The sequence below is a fragment of the Python bivittatus genome, unplaced genomic scaffold (assembly GCF_059951505.1).
Source record: "Python bivittatus isolate LINGU-HERP-01145 unplaced genomic scaffold, Pbiv_v1 ctg000020_np1212, whole genome shotgun sequence".
Classification (NCBI taxonomy): domain Eukaryota; kingdom Metazoa; phylum Chordata; class Lepidosauria; order Squamata; family Pythonidae; genus Python; species Python bivittatus.
This window is the reverse complement of record NW_028277030.1, coordinates 118,859,424-118,878,758: the sequence shown is the minus strand read 5'-3', so window position 1 is coordinate 118,878,758 and position 19,335 is coordinate 118,859,424. Positions and strand designations below refer to the sequence as shown.

Genomic DNA, 19,335 nt, shown 5'->3' with positions numbered 1-19,335 from the left:
TGATGCACCATTTAAACAGTGGCAGAAGGATATATCTAAATTTGTGTGGCAGGGGAAAAAACCTGAGTTAAATATAAGGTGTTACAAGATGCAAAGGAAAGAGGAATATTGGGTTTACCTGACTTGATTGTTTAATGTGGATTTTAAAAACATTATGTTAGATGTGCCATACTGAGCATATGGAATAAATACAAATCTGGGTTGTGTTCAAAAACACCTTTGCGGTTCTCAGCACAAGAAGCATTTTATAGATGAGAAATAATAGGCACACACAAATGGCTCACTTATTGTGAGATACTAGAATTTTGTCAAAGAGAATGTAAAATAAAATCAAGAGAAGAACTGGTGGCAGAGGGATATACTTGTCAATGGTTCTCTTATTTACAACCATTAAAAAGATTTAAAGTAGACAAAAGAATTTATGGTTTGAATATTGCAAGACTGAGTTTGAAATAGAATTGTGTGCAAATGATGAACATATAATTGTAAAATGTATAAACCTTTATTGAAATTTGAAACAGAAGAAGAAGTGAAAGAATGTATGATAAAGTGGGCTAAAAATGGTTGGTTAAATTGATGGAACTTGCTGAGATGGGTAGATTGACTTCTTGATCAGAGAAAAGACAATATCTATGTTTATTGCTGACTGGAAACCCCTTATAAATTTTTTGCATGAAACAGAAAAAAATGAACTTATGATTTATGGTTTTGATGATTAGGCCGAATAGATTATAGAAAGAAGAGAGCTATGTTGTAACCACAGAGTAAGAGGTAAATTTATAATTGTACTTATAAGTGCTGTAAAGAAGATTGAAAGCTACTTCTTTGTATTTTTTTTTCTTTCTTTTCTATTTTTTCTTTTACTTTTTTTCCCTTTCTTGCACTTTTAGGGAGACCATAATAAATTTAATGAAATAAATAAAATTGAAAAAAAATGGAGGAAGAAGCATCAATAACCTGCACTATGCTGATATTACTCTGTTAGCTGAAATGCAGAGGACCTGCAAGTTCTAGTAATAAATGTCAAGGAGCACAACGAAAAAATAGGACTAAAATTAAGTATATAGAAGCCCAAACTAATGACAACAGGTACAACCACCAGCCTTAGAACTGACAATGAAGATATTGATGTGGTAGATAGCTTCTGCCTTTTAGGATCAATCATCAACAATAAAGAAACAAGCAGTCAAGAAATACACTGCAGAGTAGCAGTTGGTAGAGGAGCCGTGAAGGCCCTAAAAAAGATACTCAGATGCCATGATGTGTCTATACCTACAATAATCAGAATAGTGCAGTGGTATTCCCTGTGACACTCTGTGGAAGCGAAACTTGGACTTTGAAGAAGCAGGATAGGAAGAGTATTGACACTTTTGAACTTTGGTGTTGGAGAAGACTCCTGAGAATATCAGCCAGCCATGAAAATAAACAAATGGATCATTAAACAGAACAACACAGAATTCTCACTTGAGGCACAAATAACTAGGTTCAAATTTTCTTACTTTGGATGTTTTATGTGAATATCTAGCTCCCTGGAGAAGGCTCTAATGCTGGGAAAGGTGGAAGGAAAAAAGAAGAGGAAGACGAGCAGCAAAGTGGATGGACTGTTACAGTAGCAGTGGGTGCACCGTTGGAAAATCTGAAGGACCAGTTTAGGGACAGATCATCATGGAGAAAATCTATGTGGTTGCTGAGTCAACACAGACTTGATGGCATATAATCAATTGGTCAATCAATTTCCTCTTGAAGCCAAATTCAACCAGCAGCAATTGTAAGGTGCATAAAATCTGATGTGCTTTTGTTGTCCATTCTGTTAGTGGTGAAATCAGGTAGCTGATAGCAGACAGGATCTACCCAGCATGTATTGGCCATTTCAGACTAATGCAGGCTTAACCCCTCCCCTGTGATTCCTAGGCAGCTCCCCCCCCCCCCCATTATTGTTTCCCTGGTTCCAGAGAGGAAGATGATCTGACCGAGCAAAGGAGCCCCCACTAGTACTTTTTCCTTCCAGCTACTATACTTTCAGCTGAAGCCCAGCTGAGGTGGGTTGTGGAGGCTGCTGCATTCAGCTGACTTGCAGAGGTAGAGTTGGGAAACGGCACAAAAGCTGTGCCCTTCTCTTTACCAACACTCTTGGTACTTCTTTCTGATTTATCCTTTCCCAAGCTCATTGCTGTAAGATGACTAGGATAAGAGAGATGTGAGTTCACGTTCACTCTCCACCATGGAAACCCACTGGGTGACTCTGAGTCAGCCAGTTGTTGTCGTTTCAACCCTGTTGAACCTCCCAGAGTTATTGCCTAGGAAGAACATGGAGGCAGATGTTGAACTCCTAGAGAACAGGCGAGGCGTACCTCTATTAAACAAATAACGAGCAGTGCCTTAGAGCAGCGGGTGCTCCAGACTGGAATGCCTAGCAAACAGTAGCACCTGGTGGCCAAACGGGGAAGCTGCAAGAATATTTTCTGTTAGAAGTTAGCTTTCTCGCAAGTCCTCAAGACACACTTATTACGAAGCAAGACCCGATGGGCACAGAGGAAGATGGTCTTCATCAACATCACGTTAGACGCCGCTTCGCAGGAGCGTCTGCAGAAACTCAGGGCCGCCGCTCCCGCCGCCTTCGGTCACCGGCTAATCCAAGGTTTTCCAAACTTGGCAACTTTGAGATATCTGGACTTCAACTCCCAGAATTCCCTGGCCGGCCTTCGGGAGTTCATTACAACCCGACGGGTTCCGGAGCTTCTTCGATGCGTACTTCCTTTCTGTCAGATTGCCGCTTCCTCGGCTTTGAAAGCCTGGGTTTTGCTGTAGTCGCTGCTGGCGCCGGTTTTAAATGTGAACGCAGGCAGATAAAACGGAAGGAGAAGCAAACAGCGGAATTTCGCATCCTCCCGCAGCCAAAGCTACAAAAAGGTGAGTGGGGAGGTGGTGGCGTTCAGGGAGGTGCCTCTTGGAAACCTCTAGGGCTGCTGGGTTCATGAGGGTTGCTATGGGTCTGTTTTGAAATAATAATAAAAAATGTTTATTTTCGTTATCCTCGGGGTTGCGCGATTTTTGCTGGTTTATGAAATATCCAGGACGAGGAGTCGTTGCCTTAGAATTTGTTTTCCAATGCTCCGGGCCATGCATACTAATAAGACGTGCCTTCCAGAGGCTCTTTCTCCTTACAAACACAAGAGCATGCAAAATGCTAGGCTAGACCATGACAAAAGCCCATCTGGTTAGTGTTTTATGTTATTCAATGACCAGTTGCAATGAATCTGTAACAAGCCCAAAACATCTGAAAATAACATGTGTGTTGTGATGTCATCGTGCAAGTGATGTGGTTATATAATGATGCAATTGTATTTGCAGAAGTAGTAAGTTGCATCATTGGCCTGAAGATGTCATTATTCATGGTCATTTGCCCCTGCTTGCCTTCCCCTAGATGCTTGTGGGCAATTGGATGCTTTTATAAAAGGCTCATAAGCACAGGGTGAAGGGCTACAGCTCTCTCTGCCACCCTTGCTCTCCAGCAGCTGACCTTTAAGGCAAGGGTACTTGCCTCTTTTGGCATCTGGCCTTCTCTTGGGGCTAAGTGAATTCTCTGTATATCTAGGTTAAATCAAAAGTATCCACCTTGGATTATGTCATTCCCAAATGCATGGGAGCTGTGGACAGCTTAGTTTAGAGCAGTAGTTCTCAAAGTGTGGTCTCAAGACCCTTTCATGGGGTCCATGTAGTCAAATATTTTAAAATTTTCTTTGTTTTAATTTCTAATGCAGTAAATATTGATAGATAAAACCCACATAAACCAAAGCTCTTTGAGGTCTTCAATCATTTTTAAGAATGTAAAAGGGTCCTTAGACCAAAATGTTTGAGAACCTCTGGTTTGGAGTAATCCCCAGTGGTTATTGCTGCTTGAGCAGAATGCCCAACTTTGTTTTCTCACAGCTTATGCATTAAATACTTTCCTAAAATGAAATAACAATCTCTTGGTGCTTTAAGCTTTCAGGGGCTGGGAACTGCTTCATCAAATACAATCTGAATTTGACAATTAATATGTGCATGGATACAGATATGCAGTAGTCTCTGTGTGACCAGCAACAAAAAGTTGCAATGTACAGTGCATCTTTATTCCCTCTCCTCCTGTCTTCTCCTTCATGATCTGCATTTTATGGCCACTAGCCACATTCCATCTTCATTATCCCTCCCCTTTGTTTTGTTTTACCTCCCCTTTGGATCCCGCCCCCCGCCCCCATACTACAAACTTTGCAATTTCTTAATTTCCTACTTATCTCACTTTTCTTAAGAAATAAATAAGTTATTTCATGTTATCTTCTCCAGAATTCAGTGAAGTCTGTTAGGCTGACTGGCTGAATGGAGATTTAAATTTCTCATGTTCTCCATCTAAGACTTTAGTCATAATCCCAAGGTGATCCTTCCTTGCTTATAGCTACTTCTTTCTTGTGCATTGATGGTACTATTGATTACTTAAAGATCAACACACAGAGAAGATGAAAGGCAGTGAAAGATAGGGGAATATTATTGCTGTGAAGTTGCTTTCAGATGTATATAAAATCAGAACAGATTTTTCCATTCTCAGTACAGAATCTGTTGATAATATAGATTTCAAAGATGCATATTCACCTTTGCAGTTGGGACTGTGCAACTGAAGTATTCTTTGCAGTCTGCTAGGAATGGGGAAAAACTCACTGATAAAATTGTTTTTCTTTCCTCAGATGTCAGCATTCTCAAAACGGACTAGAACTGCAACAAAACCAAGTATTTCAGGAGATGAACTGCCTTCCTTCCTTAAATCGTGAGTTAAAATTTATGCTCAGTGTGTTTTAATTTCTATTCAATCCTTGTACCTGAATATGGTACTAGGGCAACATCAAATGATATTTCTAGGATTTTGGAATTGACAAAGATGTACAGGCATAAGTGTGTACATACATTGATTCTACCTATTTACCTGACTATCTTGACTTGTTCATAAAGCCTAACAAAATCATAAGAAGTTTGAAAGAAGAGCAAGAGCGGCAGAGGAACAGCAGAATCTTGTGCATGTTGATTCACTATGTTTAGTGTTCCTGAGTTTGGCTTTTCCTCTACCGTGAGCTCACGAGATGAAAACAAGAAAGGAGAAAAAAAAGGGATAAATACAAGTATGCAATTTATCTATGCAAGTTATAATGTCTGCTATTTTCCAGCTATGGAATTTAGGCCCAGAATTGCAAGAATGGCTGTTTTTATGCACTTTATATCTGTCCACCCATGTCATATGCTGCTGCTGGTTTTGTTGTGTTTTTTATTCTTTTAGTTTTGTGAAATTTATGCAGAGAAAGTTGGCTATGGGTTGATTACAAAAATGCTTGAATAAATGGACTGATTGCAAGCTCAAAATAGAAAACAAGGTTATGTGTAACTGCTTAAAATTTTGTAACTTTAGTGGCTTCTCTTACAGCAGTGCTTCTCCAGCAGGATTGTTAGTGGCAGTAGAGGCTACTAGCTGCCTACCATTGTATCTACAATGCATTGGTGAAATTTCCTTCTAGAACATTATGGGAACTTTGAAAAGACAGGTGTTTTATACCCCCCGCCCCCAGCAATCATATGGTAAGCCTGGAGCATAAATAGATAGAGAGCTATTGGCCCTACTGCAGAAATGATATCAGCCTTAGTAGGCTATGTTAGAATTCTGGAGCCTTCCTGAGAATGTTAAAAGTTGATTAAAGGTTTGGCTACATTTCTTGATGGAATTCAGCTGTAGAATGAATTCATATGATCTCCTAAACCATCATTTGCTGAACTACAGTTTATTAAATAAAACACAATTGGCTGGGTTCATACGATATGCTTATTTTTTAGTGTAAGAGTATAAACCCAGTCACTTAATGAATTCAATAAATCTCACTGGCAGACCTGGGTAATTTGTGACATCCCAATTTCCTCCCCCTGCAGCTGACAGGCCATGTTATATTGCCAGTGGGCTGCAGTTGGCTTGGAAGGCTATACTGGTATCAGCTTGTTCCCTGAGGAATTCTAGAATTACTAGGCACAACACATTTGAAGGATATCATGTTGGGAAAACTGTTCTAGAGATAGGCAGTAATGCACACAAATTAAGTGTGATTGGCATTCTATCTCTTCTTGTTATAAATAATATACATTATGTCTTTTATTTCACCATGGGTTTTGATATTTTTGTGGCATGAATTCATTTATTGATTGTGAATTTAGACTATGTAATTGTGAGCCACCCAAGTCTTTTGACTAGAACAATATATACATTTTAGTATATACTGTAAATACATCCAACTCTTTTGCTTAAACGTTGAGACCTACTACTTTTAACAACAGTGGTATGTATAATTCCATTTATAACAAACTTCCCCATATCTTTATACAGATCTTCAGAATCAGAAGATGAACAATACGAAGAGGAATGGGACCCCAAAAAGGAAGTCGCATGTAAGGCCAGAATGCCAAAACCAAAAGTGCCAAGAGTTGAAAAAAATTCTTTGACCAAGAAGAAATCAGCTGTGGCTAGGAAAGGTACTAAGAAGCCAGCAATGAAAGAAGAGCCGGTAGGTAACTGAAGCTAGGAAGCCATTTAGTTTTCAAAGTATTTGAGAGAGAGTAAGAGAGAATGAAAACTATCTTGTGGAGGTATGTGTCACTTTTTCAAATTCCCCTGATTTGGCTTAGTTTTTCTACATAGATCCAACATGCTGCATAGATCCAACAATCTGACTTACCTAGAAACTTCTAAATTATCTTATTTATTGGAATAGAAAAGGCACAACCAAAAGGGGACTCCAGATGCATGTACACTGAACTTATGCAAGCAAAATCTGCCCTATGTTTTTTTTTCCTGAGTCAGATTAACCTACTATTTGTCCAGTATAATTGATGTAAAGTTCCTTGAAGCATGAGATTCTGTATATGCATTTGAATCTTAGGGGTGTATGTTGAAGCTTTTACCATAAATAGAGTAGCAATAATAATTTGCTCACATCATACCATCATGTTGTATCAAGGAATAACAACCAAAACCCATATAAGCCTTGCTGAAGGGAGTTCAGTAATACAGGTAGTCCTCGACGTATGATGGCAATTGGGACCAGAATTGCCATCGCTAAGTGATGTGGTTGTAAAGTGCTATGTCATGTGACCATGCTGCTTATCGACAGCAATTCTGGCATTCCTGGTTGCCGTTTTTTAAGTGAGGACTTCATGTGACTGCGACTTCCAACTTCCTGCCAGCTTCCCCATTGATTTTGCTTGTGGGAAGCCAGCAGGGGACGTAGGAAATCATGATCATTTGACCATGGGAACGCTGTGATGGCCAGAACTTCGAGGACCCATCATAAGTCCCCCTGGTTCAGTACCATCGTAATTTTGAACTGTCACTAAACAAATGGTCATAAATCAAGGACTACCTCTTTTGGCTCCCAAAGGCCTTTTGGAACAGTTAGATTTTGATGGCTTTCCTAAACCCCTAACAGGATTGGTGCCAGTCCCTTCTTGGGAGGAATGCTGCCCCAAAGAAGGGGGGTAGCAACAGAGAAGGCAAGGTTCACCATTGTGTTCCCTTCCTTCTGAGTAAGGACCCAAAGGAAGTCTTCCCTTCCAGATCATACTGGATAGGCAAAAACTGCTGGGAAGAGACAGTCCCAAATAATGCTGGTGTGCACACACACACACACAAAATATTTACATTTGTGTTTTTCTGTTCACTCACTTTGTTTCGTGTGCTAGAATTGAAGCAGGCTCTGTTCTCTCACAGCAAAATTTGTGATGCATGTCACTCTTAATTGCAATTATTTGTTACGCTAGCAAGCAATTAAATCTTATTAGGGCTAATCGTTTTTTAAATTCCAACTTTGTGTCCGAAAACAGATTCATATCTGATTTTGAATCTTGGATTAAAAGAGAAAATATGTTAGCTTTAAGAGCAGTTATCTTCAGATGCTTCTGATTGTTGATCTGTAGTCAGTGACAGTAACAAAGGTCTTTCATGAGGCACTCATGTTTTCTGCACTTATATTTTACTAAGGAGAATGCTGATATTTATAGTAGCTTTTTCTCCATTCAGGGACATTAGTTCCATTTCTCCACCATCCTAAAGGATACGACTGTCTGCGGCTAAGCTGTTGGTGCTGTTTATGTCCAGGCTGGCTGTAGACAGTACTAACGCTCCTTAACATGTTTCGGTGATTCAACTAGGACACATCTCTGCCTATTGCCACACCTGGAGGAAAGGAAAAAATGACATTACCGTGGCTGAAGAAAGAGGAAAATGTCAATGTGAGATGTTCAGCCAAAAGGCTCCCAGTGAAAAAAGTTAGCAGCATTAAAGGTGAACCTGGCTTGGAAGATGCGGAGGAGCCATCCACAAGTGCTACAGTGTCTAAAAGAGAAGTCAAGGTGGAAGAGTCTGGGGAGGATTTTACATTTGATGAACCTCCCTTAAAAAAATTTAAAACAGGATGTCCTCAGGAGAATCGTGTAAAAAATGTTGCAAGTGGCAAACTAAATGAGGATCACAATATGAACTGGGACATTGTGCAGGTTTGTGATATTTTTCTTTTTACAACAAATCTAACACCTGTACTGCTGGAGGGAACACTCTGGAGTGAAGTTGTAAATGCATTTTATTTCTGTGGTATATAATAGCTCTTCTGGATGTATTCCAGAAAGTAATTTGGTCTGTCTTTATTTTTATAAAACAAAGCACATTGTCTTCCCTCTTTATAATGAGAATTTATAAGCTATGGTGCAGGAAGGTTACAATTAGTATTGAGTTTCACAAGAAAATATCAAAATAAGTTATTTTGTTATTTGTAAGTAGAAGAAAAATTATGAAAGACTTTTTTTTTTCTTTTGGAACCATAACTCCAAGTTTTGCTGGTCAAAGATTAGAAAATACTCCAGGATTTAAAAAATGGTAAAAAAAAAACAATCTGTCTTGTTACTCTTAACTTGGCTTACAATTTTAAATATTTATTCATAAGAAATATAGCATTTTTATTATGTGCAATGCTAAAAATACATTCCAGCTCCAAGGAAATATTTTACCACACTGAAATGAGAGGGAGGTTTCAGTTTTCTGAGTGCTTTGGGGAACTTATGCAGTGTCTTTAAAAATTGGGGAAAGAATGGTTTATCATTGTTTTATCAGATGAATGAGGGTTCCTTCTGTTTCTTCTTTGTCTTCTAATTTTAAAAAAAAAAAGCACTAATCATTGCTGTTTTGGGTGGGTGGTGAAGCTCTCTGTGCAGCATCTCACACGTTTCCTAGAGTGTGGATAGGCAGCTTAGTGCTATGGGCCCCCATTATACAATGAACATTTTTCTCAGCTGCTGGAACTGTTTAACTTTATTTTTCTTTTAATTTTTTAAAAAATATAACATTTGACATAATGTAATTTTATTTTTTTAAGGAAATTGCCATTCTAGCAAATATCCGCATCAATGATTTTATTTATTTCCAAGAAACTTAACCTCTTCCCCCCACCCCAAAACTCCCAACATTGATGAACCCAAAGTGCTGGAAAAAGTGAAAAATAAGCTGAAGTGTAGAAAGTGTACAGAACAGCTCCTCTAGTAAATGGATGGTTGCTTGCTCCTGACCACACCCACTGTAGCAGACATTTTGTAGGCATGCTAGGACAGGCTCTCAACATTTGGATTATGGCCATTAGCTCAAAAGATTACCAACTGTTACATCTGAAACTGGACTGACAACACCCCATGAGCATTTTTCTATAGCATTTTTCATAGCCCCAGAAAATGCAGTTACGATACTGTGCTAAAAGACTCACCACTCAGATGAGTAACAACCACTAGTTGTTTTCCATACTGTTTTTAAAAAGTAACTATCATCTGAGGAAGAGAATCTTCAAGTACATTTTATAATGATGAAGACCCTCCCACAAACATTTCTTAGAATTTTGTTGCATTTCCACTCTTCAGAGGTTCAGGAATTGCAGAAAAAAGCTGGGCTGAATGATTCAGCCTAGCTTTCATTTTAATCATTTTGGGGATATGTTTTTAACAATGAAAAGTAGGTAAACTTTGTGAATAAATAGAAAGAGTTATTTTCGGATGTATTCCTTATTAAGTGGATTGCTGAAAGACGATAGCCATCACTATTTCTTCTCCAAGCTTAATGTTCTTAGAATCTGTCGTGAGAAAGTCATACTTGAGTCTTTTTACTGTTGGTTGCAGGTTTTGTCGCAAAGGACCGATATTGAAGAATGGGTGTGTGCCAACATAATCAAGCTTTTCAATGATGATAACACAATCCCTTTTATTGTTCGGTATCGGAAGGAACTTATCAACAATCTGGAAGCTGATGCGCTGCGAGAGGTGCAGCAAATAATGGAAGAACTACAGTATGTATTAGAGCATTGGGGCGGGGGCAGGAAGGGAGAGAAATAGTGGAAAATAATTTATGAACTCAGGGTAGATCCAGACTTTCTAGACAAGCAATATTATTCATGTTGCTGATTTCTAAGAAAGAGGGTACCTCTTATTAACTCAGGACCCCATTTCAATACTGGGAGCTCATTTCAGTGGGAGAAATGCATCTCAGCAGTGAGCAACTGGCAGCCTGTGAGCTGTAGCACCTTATTTATCTCTGAATGTAGTTAAATGGAAAAAAAAAAGTTTCAGTTCCCACCCATTCCTGCAACACTTATTGTGTAGCGATTAGCCCATCTCTGCTGCACTTGGTCTCACCCTAGCGGTACGTTTGATTGTTGTGACAAGCCACCATAAACAAACATAGTCAATTTAGTACTCCCTAGTTGTTTCAGAGTCCACAATATCTTATCACTGGCAGTACTGGTTGGAGCTTATGAGAATTTTAGTTTAGAATATCTGGGGATACCAGGTTGCCTACCTCAACACACTTAGGACGTGCCTAGGTGAGCTTTATATTTGATGCAGGTGGGCACTGAAGAGCATTCATGTCTATTTTTGGTGACTTGTATCTTTTTGTTTTACCAAAGCTTGTGGATGAAACAGAACTTGTGGCTGGATTCACATTCCATACTCTTAACAGAATGAGGCCTCCCATCATGACAATTCTGTCAGGACTGAACACTATAGATGATTAAACAAGGTTATGAGTTCCAAAGTTCAAAAATGAGACTTCAGTATCCAGTCAGTTCAATTTATTAAATAATATTTGGGTTAATGGCACCAAAGGCAATTAGTTATTATTAACAGTGTACAGGGTAACGGGAATATTATACAATTAACACTCTATGAGGATTTTAAATTCAAATTCCATGAGAGAAAGATGAGCGAGTTCAAAGAAAGGCAGGGAATTTTGAGAAGTAATTCATGGTGATGAAGCATACAAAGAGATCATCTCTAAATGGAAGAAGCAAAATAAATAAATGTAAAAAGATCCTGCATTCTTGCCATAGCAAAATAGGCAAGGCATTTGATTATGTAGCATTCATACACATTCACATGTTCTAAGGGGAACACTTTTGAATTGGCACAGCTTAGCTGGGGAATCAAGAAAAGGAATTTCCAGATTGAGGGGGAGAGAAGAGAAAGAGAGAAAGAAAATCCCCATTCCTGGCCACATAGCACTGTATTGACTTGTGTTGCTGGCTTATGTGTGATGGAAGTTGGCTTAACCTCTTTTGGATAATGAAAAGGAAAGAGAGGATGTTGTTCCCTGTTGTCCTCAGAATAAAATCAAAATAGAAAGGAAATTTCTTCCACTAAGCAAGGATTGTTCTTCTCTGACTGGCTTGATGGGTGATAGACATTTTTATCCTTTCTATGGAGTGTTTAATGAATAAAAGAAAACAAAATGAAGTCCTCATTTCAGGATTTTGGAGAATAAAAAATAAAAAGAAGAAGGAAAGGGAAGAAGGAAAGAAAATGAAAAATCGCCATTCTTCTGAGGCGAGGGAGAAGAATAAGGAGCAACTTTAGCATAATTAGCAGTGATGGACAGGATTTTTAAATTATTTTCTTAACCCAGAGACATCATTGAAGGACATGATGATCATCTTTGAATGCTGGAATATGTATTATTCCAATATCACTAGATTTAATCTGTTTCTTTAACATTAAATATTAGAAGAGAAGAATCATATGCAGGTAGTCCTCAACTTATGACCATTAGTTTAATGACCGTTCAAAGTTATGACGGTGCTGAAAAAAGTGACTTACAGCTGGTCCTCATAATTATGACCATTGGAGTTCCCCCACAGTCATGTGATCAAATTCAGACATTTGGTAACTGGCATGTATTTATGACAATTGCAGCATCCCAGCATCATGTGATCGCCATTTGCAACCTTCCCAGGGGGCTTCCAACAAGCAAAGTCAATGGGGGAAGCCGGATTTGCTCAACAACTCTGTGATTCGCTTAACAACCACAGCGATTCACTTAACAACCATGGCAAAAAGATCATAAAATTGGGCATGACTGACTTAACAACCACATCACTTAGCAATGGAAGTTCTGGTCCCAGTTGTGATCGTAAGTTGAGGGCTACCTGTAGAAGTGGTGTCAGTATGTAAATATACACAATATACCCTTTCTTTTTCTTTTTGCTGAAATAGAAAGTTCAAATCAACATTGTTTTTAACTTGGTTGCTACTTCTGAGGATCTCGTCCTCAAGCAATTACTACAGTCTTACAAGTGTTAACAGAGGAATTCACTGGGGGAATGCTTACAGACACTCATAGCTTGTCTGAATTCCAATAATGGAGAGGCTTCTTTTTAAAGAGGTAGATTCCTAGATTGATTTAAGAGATTATGATATAAGTAGCCAGCTGCAAGCTTCTCAGTTATAAGTGAAAAGACCACCTCACTATATCAGAGAAGCTCGTAGAAAAAAAAGTAAAAAAGTCTCTGCCCTAATGCTAATTCTAAGTAGAAAATTGTTCATTGCTGGAGATTTTGTAACCACGTTACTTTTCAAATAAACCTTGTCAAAGAGATTCCGTGAGAAACATTGTTGGAAAGAATCACTTTCAATTTTAGGCAGTTGTTAAAGAGCCTGACAACTCCTATGCCTTTGCCAACTAGAATGGAGCCTCTCCTTTCAGCTGCAGACTACCTTTAACAAATAGTGTGGGAGCTTCCTAGCAGTTCCCCAATTCTTGGAATGGAGGTGTCATACAATAATATCTTCCAGTGATTCCATCTCTTCCTACAATCACTTGCATGGCCAATATTACCATAATGGGGGTAAGTGCAGTAGGGAAAGTCACTGAATTTTCTTTAAAATTCAATAATATAAGTAATCCAAGACTTGGACATAATATGAAACTGTGAATAATTATCAGCAGAATCCTATCTTCCATTTTCTTCCTTGTGACTACACTGGAGAATTGGGTAATTTTAAGTATGTGAGTCCATGGCTCATCTAAACTTATTCCCATTGTGATTATTAACAGCTCTTCATTGTATTTCTTAGGTAAATGTAAATAAAGTGCATTATCATCTAGGTGACTGACTTGCAAAACTCTTTCTCAGTGAAAGCTGATTACATTAATTGTTGTTCTACAAGAAGGTGCTTTCTGTTATCGTTTTCACTTGAGAAAGTGCCTCCTTTTCTGTTGAGCCAATGGAGCAGTTCAGTTTGAGAATCCCTATGGACAACATACAGGTAGTCCTTGCTTAACAACCATTCGTTTAACAATGGTCTGGAATTATAATGGCCTCGGGAAAAGTGCTTTACGACCCCCACGGTCACGTGATCGTGATTTGCGACATTTTTATGATGGTTGTTAAGTGAATCACCATGGTCGTTAAGCAAGTCATATGGTAGTTAAACGAATTCTGGCAAAAAATGTCCATTGAGGAACCTGGATTTGCTTAACGACCATCGTAAAAATGTAAAATCAGCTCCAATTTGCTTAACAACCAAATTGCTTAGCAACCTAAATTCCGGTCCCGGTTGTGGCTGTATAGCAAGGACTACCTATATCGAAAGTTTTGCAGTGAAATGATACTGGCTCAGGGATGCATGCAGAGTTAGGAATAGTATTTCTATAAATGTATCATTAAATACGAACTTTTAATTCTACCACTTATACTTGGTTTTTTAGGACTTTAGCAAAAAAGGTTCATGTTTCAATACAAAAACTTGAGAAAGAAGAAAAGCTCTCAGGAAGTATTTTAACTGCATTGTTAAACTGTAAAACGTTGGAGGAGCTGGATCATGTGGTTAGTATAGTATTTTTAACGTAAGTTTTCAGATATTTATTGTGCATTGGATTTTTTCCAAACATTGGTATTCCTTTTTATGTAAATTGTTCCTGATTTTGGGCATAACCTATTGAAAAGCAATTTTATACTGCATTAGATTATTCCTATATTGTCTAATAACAGTTCTACGCAGTTTAAGAATTTAGTCTTTCCCAGTCCTACTTGGAAGTGCCAAGAACTGAGATTTCTTAAATGCAGCACATGCACTGAACCACAGAAATAGGGCTCAATCCTGCTTCGTGCATGATACAAGCTAGGCCTATTGGGCAAGAGAGAGTTATAAAGGCAGGTTACCAAAACCAGAAGAAGGAAGGAAGAGGCAGACTTATGGTGGTACCTGGAAGCACAGTGAAATCTCATTTTAATGGACTAATTGTGGGGAGAAAGTATCTGTTATTCAGGAATGTCCATTGAACTAGAGCATAGGGCTGTGGAGATTTATATAATTTGCATTATTTTTCATTATTTGCATCATTGCATCATTATGCAAGTGATGAAAAGCACAGTCAAAGTTTGGTCTGTTGCATGCAAAGTTTGTTGCATCAAGCTTTGGTAAATAGAAGTTTCACTGTAATTAATTTTTTTTTGTAAAGATTGCCCCTTGAATTTTACCCAGGTATTTTTTTTCTAGGTTCTATATTCTATTATACTGATTGGAACTAAAATGGATCTGGAAAGGAAGTAAGGCAATTAAAATTGCTTCCATTTCTTTGCTATTTTACCTAGTGAAAATTGAAATTTATGGTGAAAGCTGCCAAAAGCTATCCAAAATACAATTCGTATGGGATGTTTTAGCGTAATTCCTGGGAATCTGCTAGGAAAAGCAATGGTGACGTCTGGAAAGATCTCTGTTGCCTCTGCTGCTAAAACCTCCCTCCACATTTCATTCTCACTCAAAATCTAGCCTATTTCACAATCTGCAAATCAGATTGGGAACACTGCTTGAATCAGCTGTAAATGAGATATTTCTACTCCTTTTAATCAGTATAATATGTTAAGAAACATGAACATCCTTTGCCTTTGAAGAAGGCATTTGCTCAAAACATTCTCATTGCATAATTGCTTTTAATTACCAGTTTGAGGCCAGCTTTTATAAATCATTGGATTTGAGATCTGTATTTTTACTCCCCGTGAACTAAGGCTGTTATCCTATACTCCTTTATGTAGGGATCTCATAAAACTCAGTGGGATCTTTTCATAAGTGTATAGAATTATGCTGTAAACATGTACTCTAAAAATTAGACTGAAATGTCCTTGGAGTTATGAATCATAGGAGAAGATTAAAGATTATGGATGAATTCCTACCCAGGAAAGGTTGTTAACAGTTAATTGATCTTTTCATTGATGAAGACCCCCTAAAGTTCCAGGAATCCTGGGTTTCATTTTCAGGATACACTGTTAGTCTACCTTATTATATAATCCCAGTGTTTCTCAACCTTGACAACTTAAAGATGGGTGGACTTCAACTCTCAGAATTTTCCGGTCAGCTGGGGAATTCTGGGAGTTGACGTCCACCCATCTTAAAGTTGCCAAGGTTGAGAAACACTAATATAATCCCAATGTTAGAAGTAAAATTTAGTGAATTTCAGTAGGATTTGCCTCTAACACTGGAGTCACACATCATAGAAGTCATTGTTTATTGAGTGACACTCAATTAGGTTCTCACTTTATGCTAAATATAAACCATGGGTTAAACATTAGAGTTGGTTGGTTTCATACAGCACACTAAGCTAAGCAAAACCAGCTATGTTACAATTTACCACAGTGTGTGAACTAACTTGTTTTAAAAGAAGAATGAATTAAAAGGAGCATGAGTGTGTTTTTTCATATTTGTATAAAGCAGTCTGAGGATAAGTCACAAGTATACTGTATATGCCAGGTTGGCTCACTGTGGGGGTCAGGAGGGCTTTGGCTGTTCTAGCTGGAATGCCCAAAACAATTAAGAGGCAAAAACGGAATAATGGATTTAAGTTACAACAAGGCAGGTTTCAATTGAATGTTAGAAAAAAACTTCAAGTGCAGTTGATGGTATAATCAATTACCTCAGCAGACAATTGGACCAGTTAACCTAAATGATCGCTGATAACTCTGTGCTTCTGTATGCTAGACATTATTACCTTGTTTGCATTCTGAGGGGAGAAAAAGCATAAAAACTTGAAAACTTGTGACAACAAAATTACTTCCATCCCTCTCTCCCTTATACTTAGTCTCATATTATCTATTATAGTATGCACCATATAAAACTGGAAGCAAAGGAACTAAAGCACAAAGAGCTAGACAGTTGGGCTTGGAACAGGCAGCCAACTTGCTCATTGAGAATCCAAAGGAACTCAAACTATTCTTCTATGTCAAGTCCAATGTTGAAGGTAAGCGTGTATCTTTTAGAAGCATTCGTGTATATAAACAGAAATATTTTACTGAGGAAGAATGGTTGTGTGGGTGTGGTTTTGCAGGGTTGTAGAAACTTGTAGACAGTGGACACTGCCCTATTTGAGAAAACCAAAGGGCTTTGTGTGCAGCAGGTCCCACCTTTTTCTGGATTGTCTAGATAGTCCTGGTTAAAAACTCTGGAGATCTGGTGCTAATCAATAGAGAGAGTACTGGATAGGTTAACTTGGCTTGAGATAGTGTTCTCTATTCCTGTGCCTTTTCGTCAGATGCTTGCTGAATATGAACAGAAACTAATTAAGTGGAATGGGGGATTCCATTCCCCTAAGTCCCCTTTGTCATTTTAAAATATACTGTTGGCTTCACGAAAGCTCCTTGTTCATGTATAGCATTTCCATCCCTCACTGATAATCTTCAGGCTTATTAAGGCATGCAAAAGGTTTTAAATATAGTATGCTTGTGCAAAATGACTGAGATTGACCTTGACAAAGAACTGAGTTCCAAGGAAGCAACATGTTTTCTGGCAGGCTGGCAAGAATACCATGTGCTGTTGTCCAATATCCCTAGGGATCACCAGGGCGGGAAGGTAAATCAAGAATACATAGATGTCTCTGATCTCAAATGAGCCTCAGCTTCTTCCTGACTTGTGAAAATACTTAGAAGTTACTAAAGCATGCAGCCATGTTTCAGTAAGCTACCATACATAAATTAAAACTACAGGAGTTTCAACATATTGTAATATAAGACAGTGAGGTCAGTGACTGCATTTCAAAAGAGATAAAAAAGAGGGCAGTCTGCATTCACATAACATATCCGTGGTTATAAAAGACTCATTACTGTATTGTAAAATATTAAATTTACCTCAAAAATAAAGCTACATATAAATGCAATATGTGAAGAACAGCTTACTTGCACTAGTGTTTTGTTTCAATTCTGCATGAGATACAAGAATGGCTAAGATTTGGCATGTTCTTCAGTGGAATTTTGTATTTAACACTGGTCAAGTCCCCCCCCCCCCTTTTTTTGCTACTGCTCTAATACATTCGTTGAAATTAAGGTGGGCTGAAAAAGGGGATATGTGTGAGAAATACTCATATCACACAATCTCTGTCCATTGTATTTATTTATTCAAAATTTTTGCCCACTGCAAATCAAGAGACTCTTGTTGAGTTACAGTCATAACAATAAAGCATTGACAGAACAATGCAGTTGCAGAACTATGATCAGTAATAGTCCCAAAACATTAAACCACAGATAAAATCATGAAGCAGTCAATCAAAAAGCAATAAAAATAAATGGTGACATCTATAAATCAAACGCTCTCTTAAACAATTCTATTTTTAATGATTTCCTAAAACCTAACAAGGTAGAAGCTGATAATATAGCTATTATATTTATTTTATTTATTGAGCTAAATAACACTGGATTTCCATCTCTTAACTTTCCTTGATTTCAGTTAGAAGATCATGCATACGCTTATTAATTACTATCCCATATGAAGTTCTTCATACCTTCTCCATACATTTAGTTTCACTCATAATGCAAATATATTTCTTGCCCTCTGCTCTATAATCTTACAGGCTCCTGGCAGCACACCTGGTAATGACATCAAGATATGTAGTAAGTTGAACTGAGATTGGACTGGGAGAGGATAGAGTGATTGCAGTTGTATCTGGAGTTGAAGTAGAGTGGGTGGAGAACTTATGTCTGAGGTCAGATTTGAGGTGCAGAGAAAAGAGTGTGGAAGAAATGAATTAAAGAATTGTTTGAGGAAGTGAAAAGACTGGTGGAGGACTAGGGAGAGGGTATTGAGAGGAATGTGAAAGAATGGAAGAGGTTGGCCATGCCCAAGTGGCAGGGGTTTGTGGAGCTAAGAACGAGAGTAAGATAGAGGCTGACTGGAAGAGATTAGAGGAAATGGTTTGGGAAGAAGGTTAGGTCTATAGGTGCCTGGAGTGTGATGGGGTAATTAGTGGGAGATTCTCAGTGAGGAAAGGTGGAGGGTTGGGAGAAGCTGGTGATACCTGAAGGGTCCCTTAGTGAGAGAATTTAGGATTTGGGGGTAAAAGAATCTTGTAATCACCTTATTCAATAAGAGGAGATGACTAAAGGGGGTACTGTAGCTCTTCGAGATAGACCAGGTTAGGAAACAGACACTGCAAAGACTGCTGGAATTCTACCTTCTTGTTGTAGATATAAAAACAGAGTCTTGAAAGCCTCCCAGAGTTTCCCTCTGCCCCCTCTTATACCATACAGAATCAAAGTGGGGTTATTTTTACTCTCTTTTTTACATTGATTTGTTGTCTCTTGTTTCCTCTAACAGTTCTTGATTATCTTTGCCAACTTTATTTCTGTTTTCTTCTAAAGTAGAACAGGATGGTTTGGGAAGGAGTTAAGGAAAGTGTGTGGGTCTGTAATTCATTCCCATAATACCATTCCAGGTTTTTCTCTGCATGCAGGAGGAGAGACTGAGTCTAATGGAACACAGATATGACCTTGGAGTAGGTATGCAGTGACAGCTAGTAAAACATGAATTTATTTCAGAGAAACAATGTTTTTTGGTAAAGTGAGAAGAAGAGTGTTATCATAGACAAGACAATCTCTACATCTGCCTTGGCTTAAGCCAGATTTCCCTAGCCTGGGGCCCTTAAGAAGTCATGGACTGTCATAATCATATTATTTACTACTTTCCCTCCAGAACAGTTAGCTT

At 38.3% G+C, this 19,335-nt stretch overlaps 1 protein-coding gene across 2 annotated transcripts in view; it reads left to right on the top strand.

Annotated features, from left to right (window-relative positions):
- The first annotated feature begins 2,747 nt into the window (after window positions 1-2,747).
- The window catches only part of SRBD1 (S1 RNA binding domain 1), a 206,253-nt gene continuing 189,665 nt past the window's right edge, over window positions 2,748-19,335 (top strand). Inside the window, exons 1-7 of one of the 2 annotated variants that reach the window (XM_088147769.1) lie at window positions 2,748-2,910; window positions 4,719-4,798; window positions 6,392-6,569; window positions 8,212-8,556; window positions 10,216-10,382; window positions 14,078-14,195; window positions 16,465-16,603. In XM_088147769.1, coding sequence (XP_088003895.1) covers window positions 4,719-4,798; window positions 6,392-6,569; window positions 8,212-8,556; window positions 10,216-10,382; window positions 14,078-14,195; window positions 16,465-16,603 — 1,027 coding nt within the window. In that variant the 5' untranslated portion in view covers window positions 2,748-2,910. The remainder of the gene's footprint in view (window positions 2,911-4,718; window positions 4,799-6,391; window positions 6,570-8,211; window positions 8,557-10,215; window positions 10,383-14,077; window positions 14,196-16,464; window positions 16,604-19,335) is intronic. The other variant, XM_088147762.1, reaches the window with a different exon arrangement.